The sequence below is a fragment of the Solea solea genome, chromosome 16 (assembly GCF_958295425.1).
Source record: "Solea solea chromosome 16, fSolSol10.1, whole genome shotgun sequence".
Taxonomy (NCBI): Eukaryota; Metazoa; Chordata; class Actinopteri; order Pleuronectiformes; family Soleidae; genus Solea; species Solea solea.
This window is the reverse complement of record NC_081149.1, coordinates 21,770,409-21,786,329: the sequence shown is the minus strand read 5'-3', so window position 1 is coordinate 21,786,329 and position 15,921 is coordinate 21,770,409. Positions and strand designations below refer to the sequence as shown.

Here is a 15,921-nt window from a genome sequence, read left to right as displayed (position 1 = left end):
TTTCCTGGTATAAGAAGATTTAAAAAAAATGTTATTTTAAAACTGCTGTTAGTTAAGAAAGGCAGAGGTTGGCTCTGTGGATGGCAACATGCACCTGCCAGTCTACTACTTTTGCCCAGATGTAAATTTTGCAACAGTTATTACATGATTGCATTGATTACACTGAATAACCTGGTGATCCCTTTACTTCTAATCAAGTTAAAACTTCCATTTGTCCAGTACTTTTCACCGTGAACTGTCATTTGCTCACCTACTGTATACTTTGTGTTTAGCGCTAATAAAAGTGTGGTTTAGTTTCAGCACTGCTACTACTGAACTGTTTCAAAAGGCTCGTTTCCACCAGGCGGAACAGTACAGTTTCGTCTCATCACAGTCCGTTTGGAACGGTACTTCCTGATCTGGCTTGCATTTCCACAGTGGGGTGTGCAGGCCGGATGGCGATGGCTGCATCAGCTAAAAATAAAAATAGCATGACATTATACCAGTGCCACATGTAGTGTAGCCTGTCAATAAATCCCACAACGCAGGAGAAGAACGCGCCACAGTAAACAGTGTAACAATGGAGAAAGTTAGAAAGCCCACACTGTTTACATGTTATTTACTTGTTTAAAGTATTATGTTTCATCCATTGAGAGTCTGTTTTTTGTCCTACATTATTGAACTCGCCATGGCCATACTGACTCTTCTTGAACACATCAGCTGTGTGTGTGTGTGTGTGTGATGCGGTGCTGTGCATATTAGTTTAGTTTTCTTCCGACACAGCTGCATAAATCAACCATCCTGGAAATCTGTATCCGTCTTCTCCTTTTTAGAAAACATCCAGCATTTTGTGTTTTTCCCCTCTTGGCATATGGCTATTAATCACACGATGAAGATGAGCTTTGAGGCTGCATGCATTTCGTGTTTTTCTCTGTTGCGTGGAAGGCACACATTCCTGTTGACACATCAGTGGACTGCAGTGTGTCTGGCTCCATCCTATAGGAAAAAATTTTGACACTGGAAACACAAATTGTATGATGTACAGAACTGAACAAAACTGTACCGCTTGAAATGGCTAAACGGATAGGGGAATAATTTACTTGCAAGCTAACAGCCCTCAACTATATTAAATTATATTCATTTGGCAGTATAATTCATGACTCTTCATACTAATCACACTTTCATTTAAGAGCTTGTGTTAATTTTTATTTTTTTAATAACTAGGAAAAGATTATGCATAATATTTTAGATGATTATGAGCAACCATAACTGTCTGGGGAAGGTGGTGCTGGTGTTATAAATGATTCACAGGATCATAGTCTGCTCATGTTCCATTTCATACTCAGACACTCAGGGTCAGATTTAGTGGCTGGAAAATCCCTTTTCAACTCCCCACCTTCCTCTTCCACCTCCATGCCCCGACTGTTTCGTGTGATGTGTCCTTGTTGAGGAGGCTCTGTGGCGCTTGTTTGTCTCCCTGCAATGATGGGGACATCCTGACTGAGACACATGTCTGCGCTTGTGTTACATGTTGAAATCACATATGCCTCCTGTAACGTCTAGCAGCTTGACATTATGAGTAATGGGAGTTTCACAACAGAGATCATCACAGAAACTGAAGCTGCAATCTGGTCACAATCTCATGGTGTCTATGAGAGAGCCCCTCATCACAGAAAATTAATTGTGTCTAATTTAATTTTTCCCTGCAGATATATTGGAAAATCAGACTCCATCACTATCAGTGTGTGGAATCACAAGAAGATTCACAAGAAGCAAGGGGCTGGTTTCCTGGGCTGTGTCCGCCTTCTGTCCAATTCTATCAACCGCCTTAAAGACACAGGCTGTAAGTGTTACTAACGTCCTGTCGATGTGAAATCACTGTTACATTCATTTGAATGTCTATGTTTTACAACTATATGGTACATTAACTGGAGTGTGTACAAATGGAAGGAACTGTTTGTTTGTTTTTTGTATGAAAAGGGTAAATATCTGTTCTTCTATCTTGCTTTCATTGCTCTCTCTGCTATGTAGGAGCACACACAAATGAGAGTAACACAGTTGTGATACACTGCACTTGTTTTCCTTGTTACATCCACATAACAATGAGACGAAAATATAAATATCTGGACTTTTTTTATAATTTTTTTTTAATAATCAGGCCAAAGAAGTAGGTCAAACCAGACTTTGGCAATTCTGTAATGAACTGTGAACCCCCATTATCCAGACAAACCTCCTGAATCAAGTCCCACACACCAGATAATGAACGCCTGCTGTGATAATCATTTGGCTGCATCAACCTCAGTCATCTCTGCAGCTCCCAGGGTTGAATTGCTTAGTAACGATGAACGCAACTCGACAAGGTTAAAACACATCTCTGGCGTCTTCCATGTGCTGCACGTGAACAGCCCCTTAAACCTGTCGGTTAATAACACAGTGCCACTGTCAGAGCCGTGATAGAACGTGGAGTTGTTTTTCTTTTAATGTCCTGTCTGCCTCAGTAGTGCTAACAGAGGCCAGAACGGGGTGTGAGAGGGGTCAACACTCTGCCCCTGCCAGAACAGGAAGAGCCAATCAACATCACCCTGTAATTACAGTAAAAATGTCTCATGTCAGAAGCTAACTGGATAAATAATACTGAGTCTTTAGTGAATAGCTGCTGGAAAAACTAGTCCCAGACAGTTGTTGGTTTGACATAGTGTTCTGTAGTGATTATTGCTTCATGGTGGTGAGACTGTACCTGCTCTCTGGGCTTGCGGCCTCGTGGGCAGAAACGGGAAAGAATCCCGCTGCTTTTCCTAGAACCCCCTGTCACTGTTGTTTTCCTGGAGCAACACAGGAAACCTGAGCCTTATGCCACAGCTGTGAATGGTTTTCCTCTGCATTTCCTTTTTCTCCTGGCCTCCACCTCACCCCTCGGTTTCAACTTCAGTCTCCTCCATGAACTGACAGCATGTGCACATACGAACATAAACACAAAATGCTATTGTGACTAACCTCCCTCTATCTCTGTCTGCTGATCTAGACAGCTGGTCATTTCACGCAGACACGCGTAATTGTACAGCTATTTAAGTTAGTGTAGATTGGGTTGAGTTCTCTCTGTTGTGGTCGCTCCCCCTCTGTGTATTTGTCATTCTGTTGTTTTTTTGTGTGTGTGTGTGTGTTTAGCAGCAGTAGCAGATCTGTTCTCTCTGCATGCCTCAGAAAAGGCGCTGCGTTGACGACTGACATTTGTGTATAATTGTAGAGTGTCTTGGCTTGACTTTAATGTGTATAGTGTCTTTGTGTAATGTGTATATTTAAATGTATATACTTTTATGTGTTTCAGTGTGTGAGTGCATACTTATTTTTTACTGTCTATGCTTGTCTAATTTCTGTTTTCTCTGTGGCTGCTGACCTCTGGCCAGCCTTGTAACAGTTTTGACCATTGCCTGTTTTGGTCCCTGTTTAGTCTAGACACACATCCTGAGCTGATCTGCATGACACCCAGACAACAGAGAGCAGATAGTGGCATTTCTCATGTCTGCAGGCAACTTGGATATATATTTTTTTTCTTTCCGCCTGATCTCTCTCCTTCTCCCTCACTCTCAAATTCCACAGACTTTAAGAAGTTCAGACAAAGAGTTTCCAGACTTTGGCAGAAGTTCATGTCCATGCTAAGACTGAGTGGAATAGTGCAGGCTTTGTACTGAAATTTGTCAAATGTTTGACCTCTGCATTTGAACTGAAGCCTGCTCTGTACCGATGCTCAGTGAGATTTTTACAGCCAGTGGCTGTTCCACAGGCCAGACCATCTGTTCCTGGGCAAAGCCAAGCTGTGGTCTGCTGTCAGAAAAATGAGAGACAGATAATGAGGGAGAGAGAACTTGACTCTGAGTGATATAAATGATACACAGCGATGGGACTTGTCCTTCGAGGAAGAAATGCATCCCAAGCAGCCCATGCTAATTTCCGTGCATCTTTCAGGGGCTAATGATTACTCATTACTTATTTTCTCTGATCTTTATTCCCTGGTTTCTCTCTCAATGTCTTCTTTCTGATCTCTCCTAAATAGACCAGAGACTAGACTTGAACAAGCTGAGTCCCAGTGACAGTGATACAGTCAGAGGCCAAATAGTGGGTGAGTGCACGTAATGCAAACAAGGATGCATTTGCTGGAACACACACACACACACACACACACACACACACACACAAAACAAAAGGTAGAAAAACAATCACTTTTGAGTAGAGTTTAGTTTTTTTTGCCATTTACAAGTTACTAAAACTTTGTTGTTGTTTTTTTAATGACCTGTTTCATGTATTCAATGATTAGTTATACATGATTTTTATTGAAGATATATAAGTGCACTGTAGTGCAGACACAGGTTTCAGAGATGGATCAGTGTTGTTTACATTTATGTTCATTTAGCTTCAGCAATATCGTTTATTATTTATAATTAGAAACATATTTCATCAGATGGAGTGGGGGAAAAAAAAGATATACAGCCAAAAATAATTTAAGTCATATATCAGTCTGTACTGATTTCTATAAATTGGCATCGTCCATAGAAAACCCCAAGTCAGAAGTTGACAAGTTTTCACATTGATTTGTGTAAATGTGCTTCTCTTAGCATGGATTCAGTATTGCAACAAGGTTGGAAGGGGAGGTGACATCTAATCTGCTTTTTATTATATTTCACATCTGTCGTCGTAAACATGCATCTTGTTTTTTTTGCATGTTGATGTGTACGACACACGTGGAAAAAAAACCTTAAGGCTATACTTAAACGTTATTAGTACTCTAAAAATATAAATGTGAACTCTGAGTGCTAATTATCCGTGTTCCGTACCACAGTCTTTGTTTAACATGTAGGGGTTAAATTTCATATTACCATAATATCTCAGTATCACTCTCTTTCCATCAACATGAGGAAAAGTAGAGGTAGAAGAAAATGCTGGTTGCAGAATTGTACATATAAAATGTAACCTGTTCCTCATAAAGAAATATTGCTCAATTTTGTGCTCAGATAAAATATCTGTGCCTGCACTGTAATTTGCTGTCTAGTAATCCTAGTGTGTGCATCTGTCTGCCATGTGTTGCTGCAGTGAGCCTGCAGTCTAGGGACCGGATAGGCACAGGAGGCCCTGTGGTGGACTGCAGTCGACTGTTTGACAATGATCTTCCAGATGGGTGAGTGAGTTGTGGGAAATCTCTTATCATCTCAAGAATATTTTTAGAGGCTGCAAATCCAAAAACAAAAATAAATAAATAAATGCTGCCTTTAAGTAGATGGGTAAGGATATACACAATGTTTGCATGTGGAGAGAAAGCAGCCAGACTACTAGATGGTTCTGTGGCTACTTAACCATGTCCGCTCACTGCTGTGTCTGTGTACGTTTCTGCGGCCAGATGGGAGGAGAGGAGGACCGCGTCTGGACGAATCCAGTACTTGAACCACATCACACGCACCACACAGTGGGAGAGGCCGACCAGGTGAGTACACTTTGCAGCCCACAGAGACTGAAACCCAGACCTCTTTAAATCAAACAGTGGCAGGCTAATGGCAGACCTCAATCTCTGACCTCAGTGCTCCCAAACTGGTGAACTCCGTCCAAAACTGGAGTGGGCTCCTTAAAACAGGGTGTAAGACACAATGTTCCAGTCAGTGGTGTTAAATGATGTGGAGAAGCTGACAAGAGTGGAAATGGAGGCATCTGCCGCCATTGTTTGCACTCGTGCTTCTTTTTTACTGTGTTTTCTGCCACATTGCTACTTTTTACTCAGTTCTTACTTTTTTTTCATCCGGGAGGCATTAGGTACAATAGTACTACTCCATTTATCTATAAATGCAAGGAACGTCTGTCTGTCTTTGAATCAAATAACTGTTGACACACTTCAAACTAGGATGGTGACGTACAAAGGACACCAGTGTGTTCAGTGCTGACTTTGCCTGTGATTGGATAAGAAATGAAAGCGGCATCGGTAGGAATGCAATAGATGAAGTAAATATATAAAAACAGGTACATATTGAACGGACCCCAATCTAGTTTTGGTTTGAATTCCGCTGCCATCCACACTAACCCAGCATTTTAAACCCCTTAAAATGGACGTGGAAATATAAATGCTGCTGGTTACGGTTTGTTTGAGAACTCTGGGGCTGGGTTTTGGTCTGAACAGGCAGAAACTAAAACCTTTTGGGAACAATGATGCAGTTACCTGCCTTCACTCCCTGACTGGTTCTTATCTGCCATGACTCAACTGTTAGTTGAGAACGATAATCACTGTTAACACTTACTTTCAGTCTTAGTTTCATGTCATGTTCAGTCTGATAAAAGAAATCCCTGCTCTGACTTTTCACTATTGTAGTGTCTTATTAGTAGTTCTTTGGGAAACTAAGCGAACAACAGCAGAGGAGAGAAACAGCTTCTTGTTTACAATGGCATGCGATCGATTACTGAATCATATTATTATTATTATCATCATTATTATTGTTATTATTATTAGGTGTTGCCTGATAAAAAGCACATTTAGGTAGTGGGAGGAGGAGAATCTATGAGATTATCTGAAAGTACTGTTGAGTAGTAGTATGGATGTCGCCTCAGCACTCAGTGATTGTTTGGGTGTGCTGCCTTGCATGGATTTAAGTGTTTATTCATCCAAACTTTCCGAATGCTGTTGATTTGCTGCTGTCTGTCATGTTTACACTGGTTATATATCCCAGCTTTTTTCCTCATAGTCCTGTCTGTGTTTGTTTTTGTTCCCCATTAACCTTCTCTCTCTCTCTCTCTCTCCCTCTCTCTCTCTCTCTCTCCACTCAGGCCTGCATCAGAATACTCAAGCCCTGGCCGGCCACTCAGCTGCATTGTGGATGAGAACACGCCTATCAGTACAAATGGGGCCACGCCCACCACAGCATTGCCACCCAGTAATGGTGAGCAGCGGGCCCAGGAGAGACGAGTCCGCTCACAAAGGCACCGCAACTACATGAGCAGAACCCACCTGCACATGCCCCCAGATCTGCCTGAGGGATATGGTGAGTGGAAGAGTGGAAGGCCAGCATCATAGAGTGGACTGGAACTATATAAATATGTATACACAAACAACTGAAAAGTCTGTAATGGCGTTACACGTACATTGTATTTTGCAGGTAGCCTTGGAGACAGAACTGTATGAATTTCATGAAAATATATTAGCTTGCCACATTGCTTATTTAAGATTTCATCTTTATTTGACCAGTATGATCGATTATGTGATAAAACAGAAGGAAGTGTAATTAAGAAGAAAGTGGTTTGGGATTTGTAGCTTTAATAACAGAAGGAATACAAGTTTCATCAAACCAGTCTAAACACTGAAGGTTAGACCGGATGGTTTCTAAAGTTTTCCAATATTTTGTATTCTGATTACCTTTGAAAGTACTTGGCCTAATCCACTATCAAAGGCTTTTACCACCTCCATCATGAATCGTGTCATCGTTGAAAGGCTATTGTGATAATTCGTCATCTGGACCTTCCTCCCTGCTCCATGCACAGCCTAGTAACCCGACTGATCAGTGCCCTCATTCAGTTCTGTCCAGCTGCTGCGGTGACGTTGCAGCTCCGCACAAGGAGCCTGAAATACTGGCTCCATTTTAGACAATCTAATTGAATTGATCTAGTTGTTAATGGCTGGCGGCAGCCGTTCACTCCCTCCTTTGTTCTCCACTCTGCACACAGTCAGACAATCCGACGCATTCATGTAAAAGCAAACACACACACACACACACACACTGCCCCACACAGCCTCATGGAGTTTTGTTTATCCTCACAGTAAAATCTTGTGGAGGATTTAAGAGTCAGAGTCATGGAAGAACATCACAGGGCTGCCCTCGCTCTCACAGATTAGCCTGCTCCAAGCCTCACTATGCTTGTCTGTCTATATCTCTTGCTCTCTCTATCTCTGTCTTACTCACTTATTAGTTAGGCTGTTTCTATAAAACCTGTCAGCAGCACTGATTCTCCCCTTGTGAGCCGACACAAGCCAAGATATTTTGCTCTTTCTTGTGCCCATCGTATTGCACTCGACTGGCGTGGTGGGCGTGGGTTTGGAAGGTTGTGTGTACATGCATGCATGTTAAAGCAGGGTGGTAAGTCCAAAGAAATGCCAGAGAGGAGCTCGCTGGCAGGAAGCTCCATGGAAATATCTCTGTCAGGCTGTGATGAATGAGCTCACCAACTCAAAAGTCAGACACCCCATCTCTCCCCTCTTCTTTCCTCTTCTTAAGCCTCTCTCTCACCTCCCCCCCTCCCCGCCCTCTGCCTCTTCCTGGCTGGCTTGTGGGATCTTCACTGACTCCTTCAGTCCTTTTATCTCCATCTTTGTGATCTCTCTTTCACGCAGACGGATTATAAGTGCACTCTGCCTACATGTGGCTCTCAATTTCATTTTCCAAATACTGTATGTTAACATTTGACACACACTGGATGCTCAGGTTGAAGCAAAGATGTTATAGTTTCTTCCTTTTGGATTTATTCAAACTAAGATATGAACATTTCCATTTCTGAACTCCCTTACTATCTCTTCATCCAGAGCAAAGAACCACGCAGCAAGGACAGGTGTATTTCCTCCACACTCAGACAGGCGTCAGCACGTGGCACGATCCCCGAGTACCCAGGTATGACTGTCACAAAAAACATGAAACAGATGACAGAAAACTAAACGCTTGTTTTCCATTATTGTCTTTTATTGGTTAGCTTTTTTCACTTGCTACAATTAATATTGTAATATATATAAAAATGTAGAAATAATAAAATCTTTAAATGAGGACTTTGAGTGTCTGTAAGCAGAAACAATGTAACATTTATATGCTGCACTTCTTAGTGTTTTCAGGCATATTCCTACCTGTTTGCAGCTATCTTGCTTTACTAGCACAATGTTGCTGTTACCTCCATCTGTCTTATTATAAAATGAATCACTTCCTGTGTGCAGTGCACATATGTCACCAGTTAGCAAGATTCTGAGAAACACAGAAAGAGTCGTGTGGAGTTTGATCAGCATTGTGTGAACTCACTCTAAAGTTACGCTCTAGTGTTTTAGATAAATCATCTTGTTGTGACAGTCCCTTCATCCTGGTTGCCTTTTTACTTCACTGTAAACCTGCAACTGATTACAAGTCTCATATGCTCTGATAGACACATGACCAACAGCACACAGGTCTCAGTTAGCTTTACCACTGACTGTTGGGTGGTGCACTCCAGAAGCTATCAATAAAACATGGCTATTATTTTAACACCTGGCCTCTGCTCGCTTACATTCTATCAGTGTATGAGTGATAGATTCTATTTTTCGTTGCTTTTGATAGGAGGCTTTTGGTCATGCCACACCTCACTGAGTGCTCCTCAGACTGCTCCAACATTAAATGATGACTCAGCTGCCAATCCCTCATCTCTTGTGCGGCTCTGGTCCCTTTGGCTTTAAGCATGTTTAACAGAAACGTCAGCGCCAGCATAGTGAGCCTGTTGCAATGTCTCTTTGGAGTCCAGCTGAAAGGGTTTGCAGGGCAGCAGTAAATAATTTAGATGGAGGGAAGAAGAAAAATAGTATAAAAGTGATTTTTCAGACATCTCGGACTCTCGCTGTCTGCCTGAGTCCAGTTAGTCAGTGCTTTGGTATGTTTTATATCTTATTGTGAGCTTGGTCTTGGTCTCTCCTTCCCTCTTTCTCACAAGATGTTGCTTCTATTTTTCATCTGTTCTCACAATACTAATGTGTTGTTGTGTTCTGCTGCACCACAGGGATCTGAGCAATGTGAACTGTGAGGAACTGGGTCCTCTACCTCCGGGATGGGAGATTCGCAACACCGCCACCGGGAGGGTTTACTTTGTTGACCACAACAACCGAACAACGCAGTTCACCGACCCACGCCTCTCCGCCAACCTGCATCTAGTCCTAAAGTAAGTTTTGCTGCACATTTAAGGGGAAAGAAAGTAACGGTAAAATAATGTAGACTGTCAACAAAGAGATTTATTTTCTGTCCTCGTTTTTTCTTTGTTTTGCATCTGTAGTCCAAGCCCTAATGGATCTCGAGGAGGCATCGAAAGTCAGAATGTCAGGTAAAGTTTGGGCCTCATGCCAGTATCCTCTCCTCACACAGACGGGAACACACACAAGCACATGCTCTCGCAGACATTCACAGACTCGCTCACTTTACCTCCCCCTCAGTCAGTGTTTTACAGTGGGATCCCGTGCCAAGGTGTGCTCACCACCTGTAGAGGTGCAGCACTCCCTCACTCACACACAAACGGGCAGTAATACATAAACAGCACACTCCCCCACAGTCTGTCTTTCCACACACAAACTCAAATTCCTCAGTCCCGCAGAGGTTTTGATCATAACGGCGTTTTAGCACACAATCCGTCACAAAGCTGGATTTGGCCAGACATCAGATAGCAGAGTGGAAACCAAGGCTTCTGTGTCTGTGTTGCTGAGGAGCGTCTTACGTCCAGGAAACATAAATTTGATGCCGGAGTCAATGAATGAACCGTGTATGTATGTGTGTGTGTCCGTCTGTGTACATTTGTGTGCGTTGCTTCACACTCCTGTCCGTGGTACATGCCTGTGTGCGGGGATGCACGTGTTGAGAATCTCTTCCCCTGTGCAGCTGTTCAAACACATAAGATGCTACGATGGCCATAGAATTACCCACAGGCCTTTGCTTCACAAAGGTGGAGCGGTGTATGGGTGCCTCGGTGGGCCTCCTCTGCCTGACCTCATTCCTTCTCCGTGCAGAGAGAGACGGAATGCATCGACTGAGAGATCGGGTTTCCTTTTTTTCCTGTTCTGATGGATCAAAGAACGTGTTTGGGGCTTTGTATTCCTTTTTTTTCATCTGTGGCCCTCTGAAAAATCTTATAAAAAAATGTAGCCTGGCACGCCACATTTGTTTTTAATGTAGGAATTTTGTCATGAGCATGATTATGCCCAGATGTGTGAAAAATGTCATGCATAGAAAATTCTATCATATATGTATTCTGAGAGGATAATAACTGGTTAGATAATAACTTCACATTAAACCCAGGAAATGTCTGTTTTTCTAAGTAATATCACAGGACTCATTTTATACAGAGAAAGGAAATTGGTACGTCTGTAGCTCTTGGTGATATTAGTGTTGTGCACATTTTAAGTACAATTGCACATTTTTGTTATGTGGATTTCCTGCAGTAAAAAAATGAGACAATATAAAACTATTAATAAATACACATGAGTTGTTGAATAGGCTGTGTGGTGATAGTACAGATAGTTATTTACCTTTTATTGGAGATTTGTGAAATATTCCATGCAAATTCATTATAAATTGTGCATGAAAGAGGTTGAACCAGAACCTTCCTCAGTCTTTCTGAATTTCTAAGACTCTTGAGTGACTTTCTTGCTCGTGTGACAAAACTCTGGAAAAGATATCAGTCGTCGTAGATTTCCACATCTGCCTTTTATCAAGTCAGGGATTTTTCAAGTCTTTTACCCCTTGTGTGCTGTCATTCCACAAAAATGCTAATGCGTCGGTAATGAAGTGCGATACATTTAGAATGGCATTGCATAGAGCGCTGATTGGTCTTCAGGTGACATACGCCAGAGTCTCACTCATCAGTAAATAGTTGTAAAGACAAGAGAAGCCTGTGGATCATGTACATATGCAGCTGTGAAAGAAGGAGCCAAAGGAAAAAATGTTTGACTTATGGGTTGAAAGTGCAGGAAGAGATGCTCCTCTCTCTCCTTCCTCCCCTCTCTCCCTCAGAGCTGTCTGCAGTGTTTGGGTGCTGTCAGGAGAGTGCCCTTCCTGTCTCTACTCGCTGCCTCTCTTGCCTTCCCTCCCTCTGAGTCTAGTCTGCAGGAAATAAAGGGATTCATGAGGAGGTCTTGAGTGTCCTATGGGGCCCTGTGGCTTTCTGGGATAGCAGGAAGTGATTGAGTTTGGTTTTTTGGTGTCTGCCCAGCAGAAACCAGTTAGTTTTTTTTAGACCACTTGTTAAGGAGACTTTGTCATTGTGGTACAGGAAATGCAAGCTTTTGGGTGGATACGCTGGACTCTTGAGCTAAATTAATGCGTAGCAAACTGTGTCCTGACATGGAGTGATTTAGCTGACAGTTAAAATGAGTCGCCGTATTTGTTTGCGCCGCTAGTTTGAGGTAATTATCTGTAAAAAGTGTGCAACTAAAAACTCGGCATCACTTTGAGAATTACATCATACCATGCATATCCATACTGTCCAGGGCTTAGAATTTCCTACAACCTCGTGATATGATGCATATCACAATACTACAATCGTAGACGGTCTAAAAAATGGACACACTCTTCTGGTTTGCACAGTAAAGTCCATAAAGTAGGACAGAAGTAGCAGTTAACCACTAGGGGGTGACTCCACAGGTTGCAAACAGAATTCACTTTAAATGGAATCTATTCGCACTTGAAAACCACATTTTCCTCATAAGCTAATTGTCTTAATGACTAGTTTAAAGTTTTCTTCAGTATCACATGATGTCAACTTGTAAATGATGTTCCCATTTAGAGGAAAATAGACAATAAAGTCACATAGCAAATCTTAAAGGTGGGAGTCCATAGTTATGTTGTATAATGACCGTGCTAGACAAAATTAGCTTTGCCACCGTCTTCCCTAATAAATTTGCATTGGCCATCCTGTGGCCTGTGACACTGACCTCTGTGATCATTACCCACAACTGATCCTCACGGCTGTGCTATTGATGCTGTGGCAAACCACTTTTTTGTTTCCGTGTAGGACATCAATCACAGTTTCTTCCATCATCTTGGCAGACTCATTGTTATATAGAACAACAAATAAGTTGAAAAGATGGAAATGATCACAATTTCCACCTTGTTAAAAGAACATTTTTATTTTAAGCACTAGCAGCTTAGGCTATAGCATTGGCTATCTCCCCAGCAAGCTGTCTCTGACAACTTCACATATATTTTTTGAACATTTTGGCTATAGACTGTATAAGAAGACAGTAGACACAGGCTTCTGGTTTGAAAGGTGAAGCCCACAGCAGGACATTTGAATGGCAGTCTGGGAATCTAACGTCAGTATATATTTTACAGAGGAGTCGGTGATCTAATTTGCGCGTCTTCTTCAGTAGAACATGATGTCAGTTTTGTAAATTTAGGAAAATGGATGACAAAGAACGGCACATATGAGGTGACGTCTGTGAACTTCTGGTTTAAAAAAACTGACATGACGCAGTCAAATCTTGGAGGCCGCAAAACTGCAGTTTGTTTTGCAAATGCAAGACGACTGTGTCCAATTTTATATCCAATCTACGGTTTTGACCAAGTACTTACTCATTGCATCTTGGCTTTGTAGACCAGTACATAGTATCACAGTGTCTGCAGTATTCTCTCTCTGCCTGTTTAGACAAACCTTTAGACTTGTCAAAATAAATCACTACGCCTCTGCAGAGTGGCCTCAGTGGCCTTACTTTACCTCAAGTGCACGAAGCAGAGGCAACAGAGATTTACAGAACTTTCTTTGCACTCTGTCACACTCTGCTGCTCCCCTGCGTTAAAAAAAAATAGTTTGACCACCTCTCTGTGTGAGAGCACCAAGCCTCTGCCAGGTGGAGATGAGGCGAGGAGGAACACGTGTGGTATGCGAGTGAGGGTGAGTGAGATGTCTTACCTCCAGTAATCCCACCTCCACACCTATGTCTGTCTACGTGTGAGGGGCTGAGGCAGCTGTTTGACTTGATGTGCTTCCCAGATGACCTCAGTGTGTTTACTCCTCGTTCTCTGCAGTCAGCAGAGGAGAGAGAACAAAGTCTCACTCTCGTAAAGCTGTATTTTGGTGTGTTTTGGTGTTCCTAATGTTAGTTTTGTACTAGCTCCTATTTACCTGTTTCTATTGGTACATCTTAAACTTACAGTTCTCTCTCTCTCCCTGTCATCTGTCCTGCAGTCGTCAGAACCAGTTGAAGGATCAGGCCCAGCAGGCTCTGGTGTCCCCTAGTCAACTCCCAGAGGAGGCTGAGTGCCTCACAGTACCCAAGTACAAGAGAGACCTTGTTCAGAAGCTCAAGATCCTTCGCCAGGAACTGTCCCAACAGCAGCCCCAGGCTGGCCACTGCCGCATCGAGGTGTCCCGTGAGGAGATTTTTGAGGTGATGATGGAAGGAAACAAGCTCAGTCATGTCCTCTTATCATGCTCATCACAAGGGGTTCCGGTGATTTAAAAACGTTCAAATAATTTAATCTAGGGGGAAATTTGGTTTTCACAGTTAGAGGATGCCTGAAAGAAATGAAAATGCAGAACAAAATGCTAGAAAAAAATCACAGTGATCTAAGATTTGCTCCTCTGCACAGCCCTCCTCCCCCCCTTTACCAAAACTCCAGCCAATAAATTTATATTTGGCTTCGTACGAAACCCCGTCCACTCTGGATACAGTTATTCACCTCAAGTTCTGATAAACTTTCTCTGACGGATTTTCTTTTTTTTCTATCCGCATAAAGGTCATTGCCCATAGCAGTTGGCTGTGAGAATGATTTCTGTCTCACACACAGTTATCTATGATGTGTGAAGGTAGTCTGTTCAAAATCTAAAGCAGACTTGTTTGAGATGTGGATTTTCTCAAGTACATTTTCTCAGTGGGAGAGTGTGTGTGTGTGTGTGTGTGTGTGTGTGTTTTTTTTCCCCTGCATCATGGAGGTGCAGGGCCTTCGTCAGAACAGCACCACCTGCAGCAGACTGTGTGACCCTCATAAAATATGCACTGGAATGTGCTGGAACAGCCACGTCTGTTAATCTGAACGAAGACATTTTTTTTTTTGGCCGATCACTGTGAGAAATGGGTGGGGGTAGAGGGGTGGAGGACGTCTTGAGGTTGAGAGAGATAGAACTGCATAGCTTCACCAGACCAGCTGGAGCATTAAATTATGAAGGCATATGCAAGTGTTAGCTGGTAGACTGTCAGAGCTGTCTCAGTGTGTACTTTTCGGTGTAGATAAGACATTTCCATTTCTCCCACAGCACCTCTCAGCTGTCTCGAGTGGGCACAGTGGAACCTGCTGGAGAGGCTGTATTATTATAGACTTACGCTTGTGTTTATTATAACTGCCCCTAATCCACTTTAAATGAACACTCCCCCGACACAGTGAGCCGTCTGCAGATGGGATGAACACCAATTGTGGTGGAGAGGCCTCGCAACATAGAACCAATTGAAAGTGTGTACACCACGTTGTGTTTGTCTCCTTTTTTTCTTTTTTGCAGGACATTCCCTGTTACGGCTTTTTTCTGTAGCTCTCAACATCCACTAATTTTAGTATAACCACAACCTTTACAAAAACGGTTGTCATTTTTAACAGGCACCATAATACGGGGCATGTTGTATCACTGGAACTGGTCGCTCTTGAGTGGATATTCTCATTGATAGCCCAAACTGATAGTCCCGTAAGAATAAGTGCAAGTGCAACAAATGAAGGACTTCTTTACTCAACCCTTCCTTTCCCGAGCCCATCAGGGAACTGTGGCCTCCACATACCAGGATGTAAACCCCCTTTCACTGTTCCTCTCTTCCACATTCTCTGTCATTTACTCTTTTTTTCACATGGTAAAGGCCCATCTTTACCAAGAGTTAGTATACAGTACGGTATGGTATGCAATTATTTGCATTTCCAGTGGTAAATGTTGAGAAGCAAACCAAAATAACTGACCCGTACTGTCCCAGTTTTGGCAACCTTCCATCGTCAGCAGAGAGTCGCTGCCTAAAGGCTTATTTTAAGGCTCCAAATACCAAACCTTTTTTATTGTAAAGCAATTACACACTTATGCCAACATGTTAATGGGAATTATATCCAGTTTCTTCCAATAAACCTTCTTAAATGGTGACGCTCTGGACCTCATATAGCACATATATTCTAACTAGGAGAGTAAATATAATGCATTAAGGTTCATACAGCAGCTGCCTCACTGCTGTCACTGGCT

The 15,921-nt window shown here is 42.4% G+C and overlaps 1 protein-coding gene across 2 annotated transcripts in view; it reads left to right on the top strand.

Annotated features, from left to right (window-relative positions):
- Window positions 1–15,921, top strand: part of smurf2 (SMAD specific E3 ubiquitin protein ligase 2) — a 50,272-nt gene that overhangs the window by 26,743 nt on the left and 7,608 nt on the right. For both annotated transcript variants that reach the window (XM_058653391.1, XM_058653390.1), the window contains 9 exons: window positions 1,689–1,822; window positions 4,031–4,096; window positions 5,065–5,149; window positions 5,369–5,452; window positions 6,778–6,992; window positions 8,525–8,609; window positions 9,730–9,888; window positions 10,000–10,047; window positions 13,900–14,101. In XM_058653391.1, coding sequence (XP_058509374.1) covers window positions 1,689–1,822; window positions 4,031–4,096; window positions 5,065–5,149; window positions 5,369–5,452; window positions 6,778–6,992; window positions 8,525–8,609; window positions 9,730–9,888; window positions 10,000–10,047; window positions 13,900–14,101 — 1,078 coding nt within the window. The remainder of the gene's footprint in view (window positions 1–1,688; window positions 1,823–4,030; window positions 4,097–5,064; window positions 5,150–5,368; window positions 5,453–6,777; window positions 6,993–8,524; window positions 8,610–9,729; window positions 9,889–9,999; window positions 10,048–13,899; window positions 14,102–15,921) is intronic.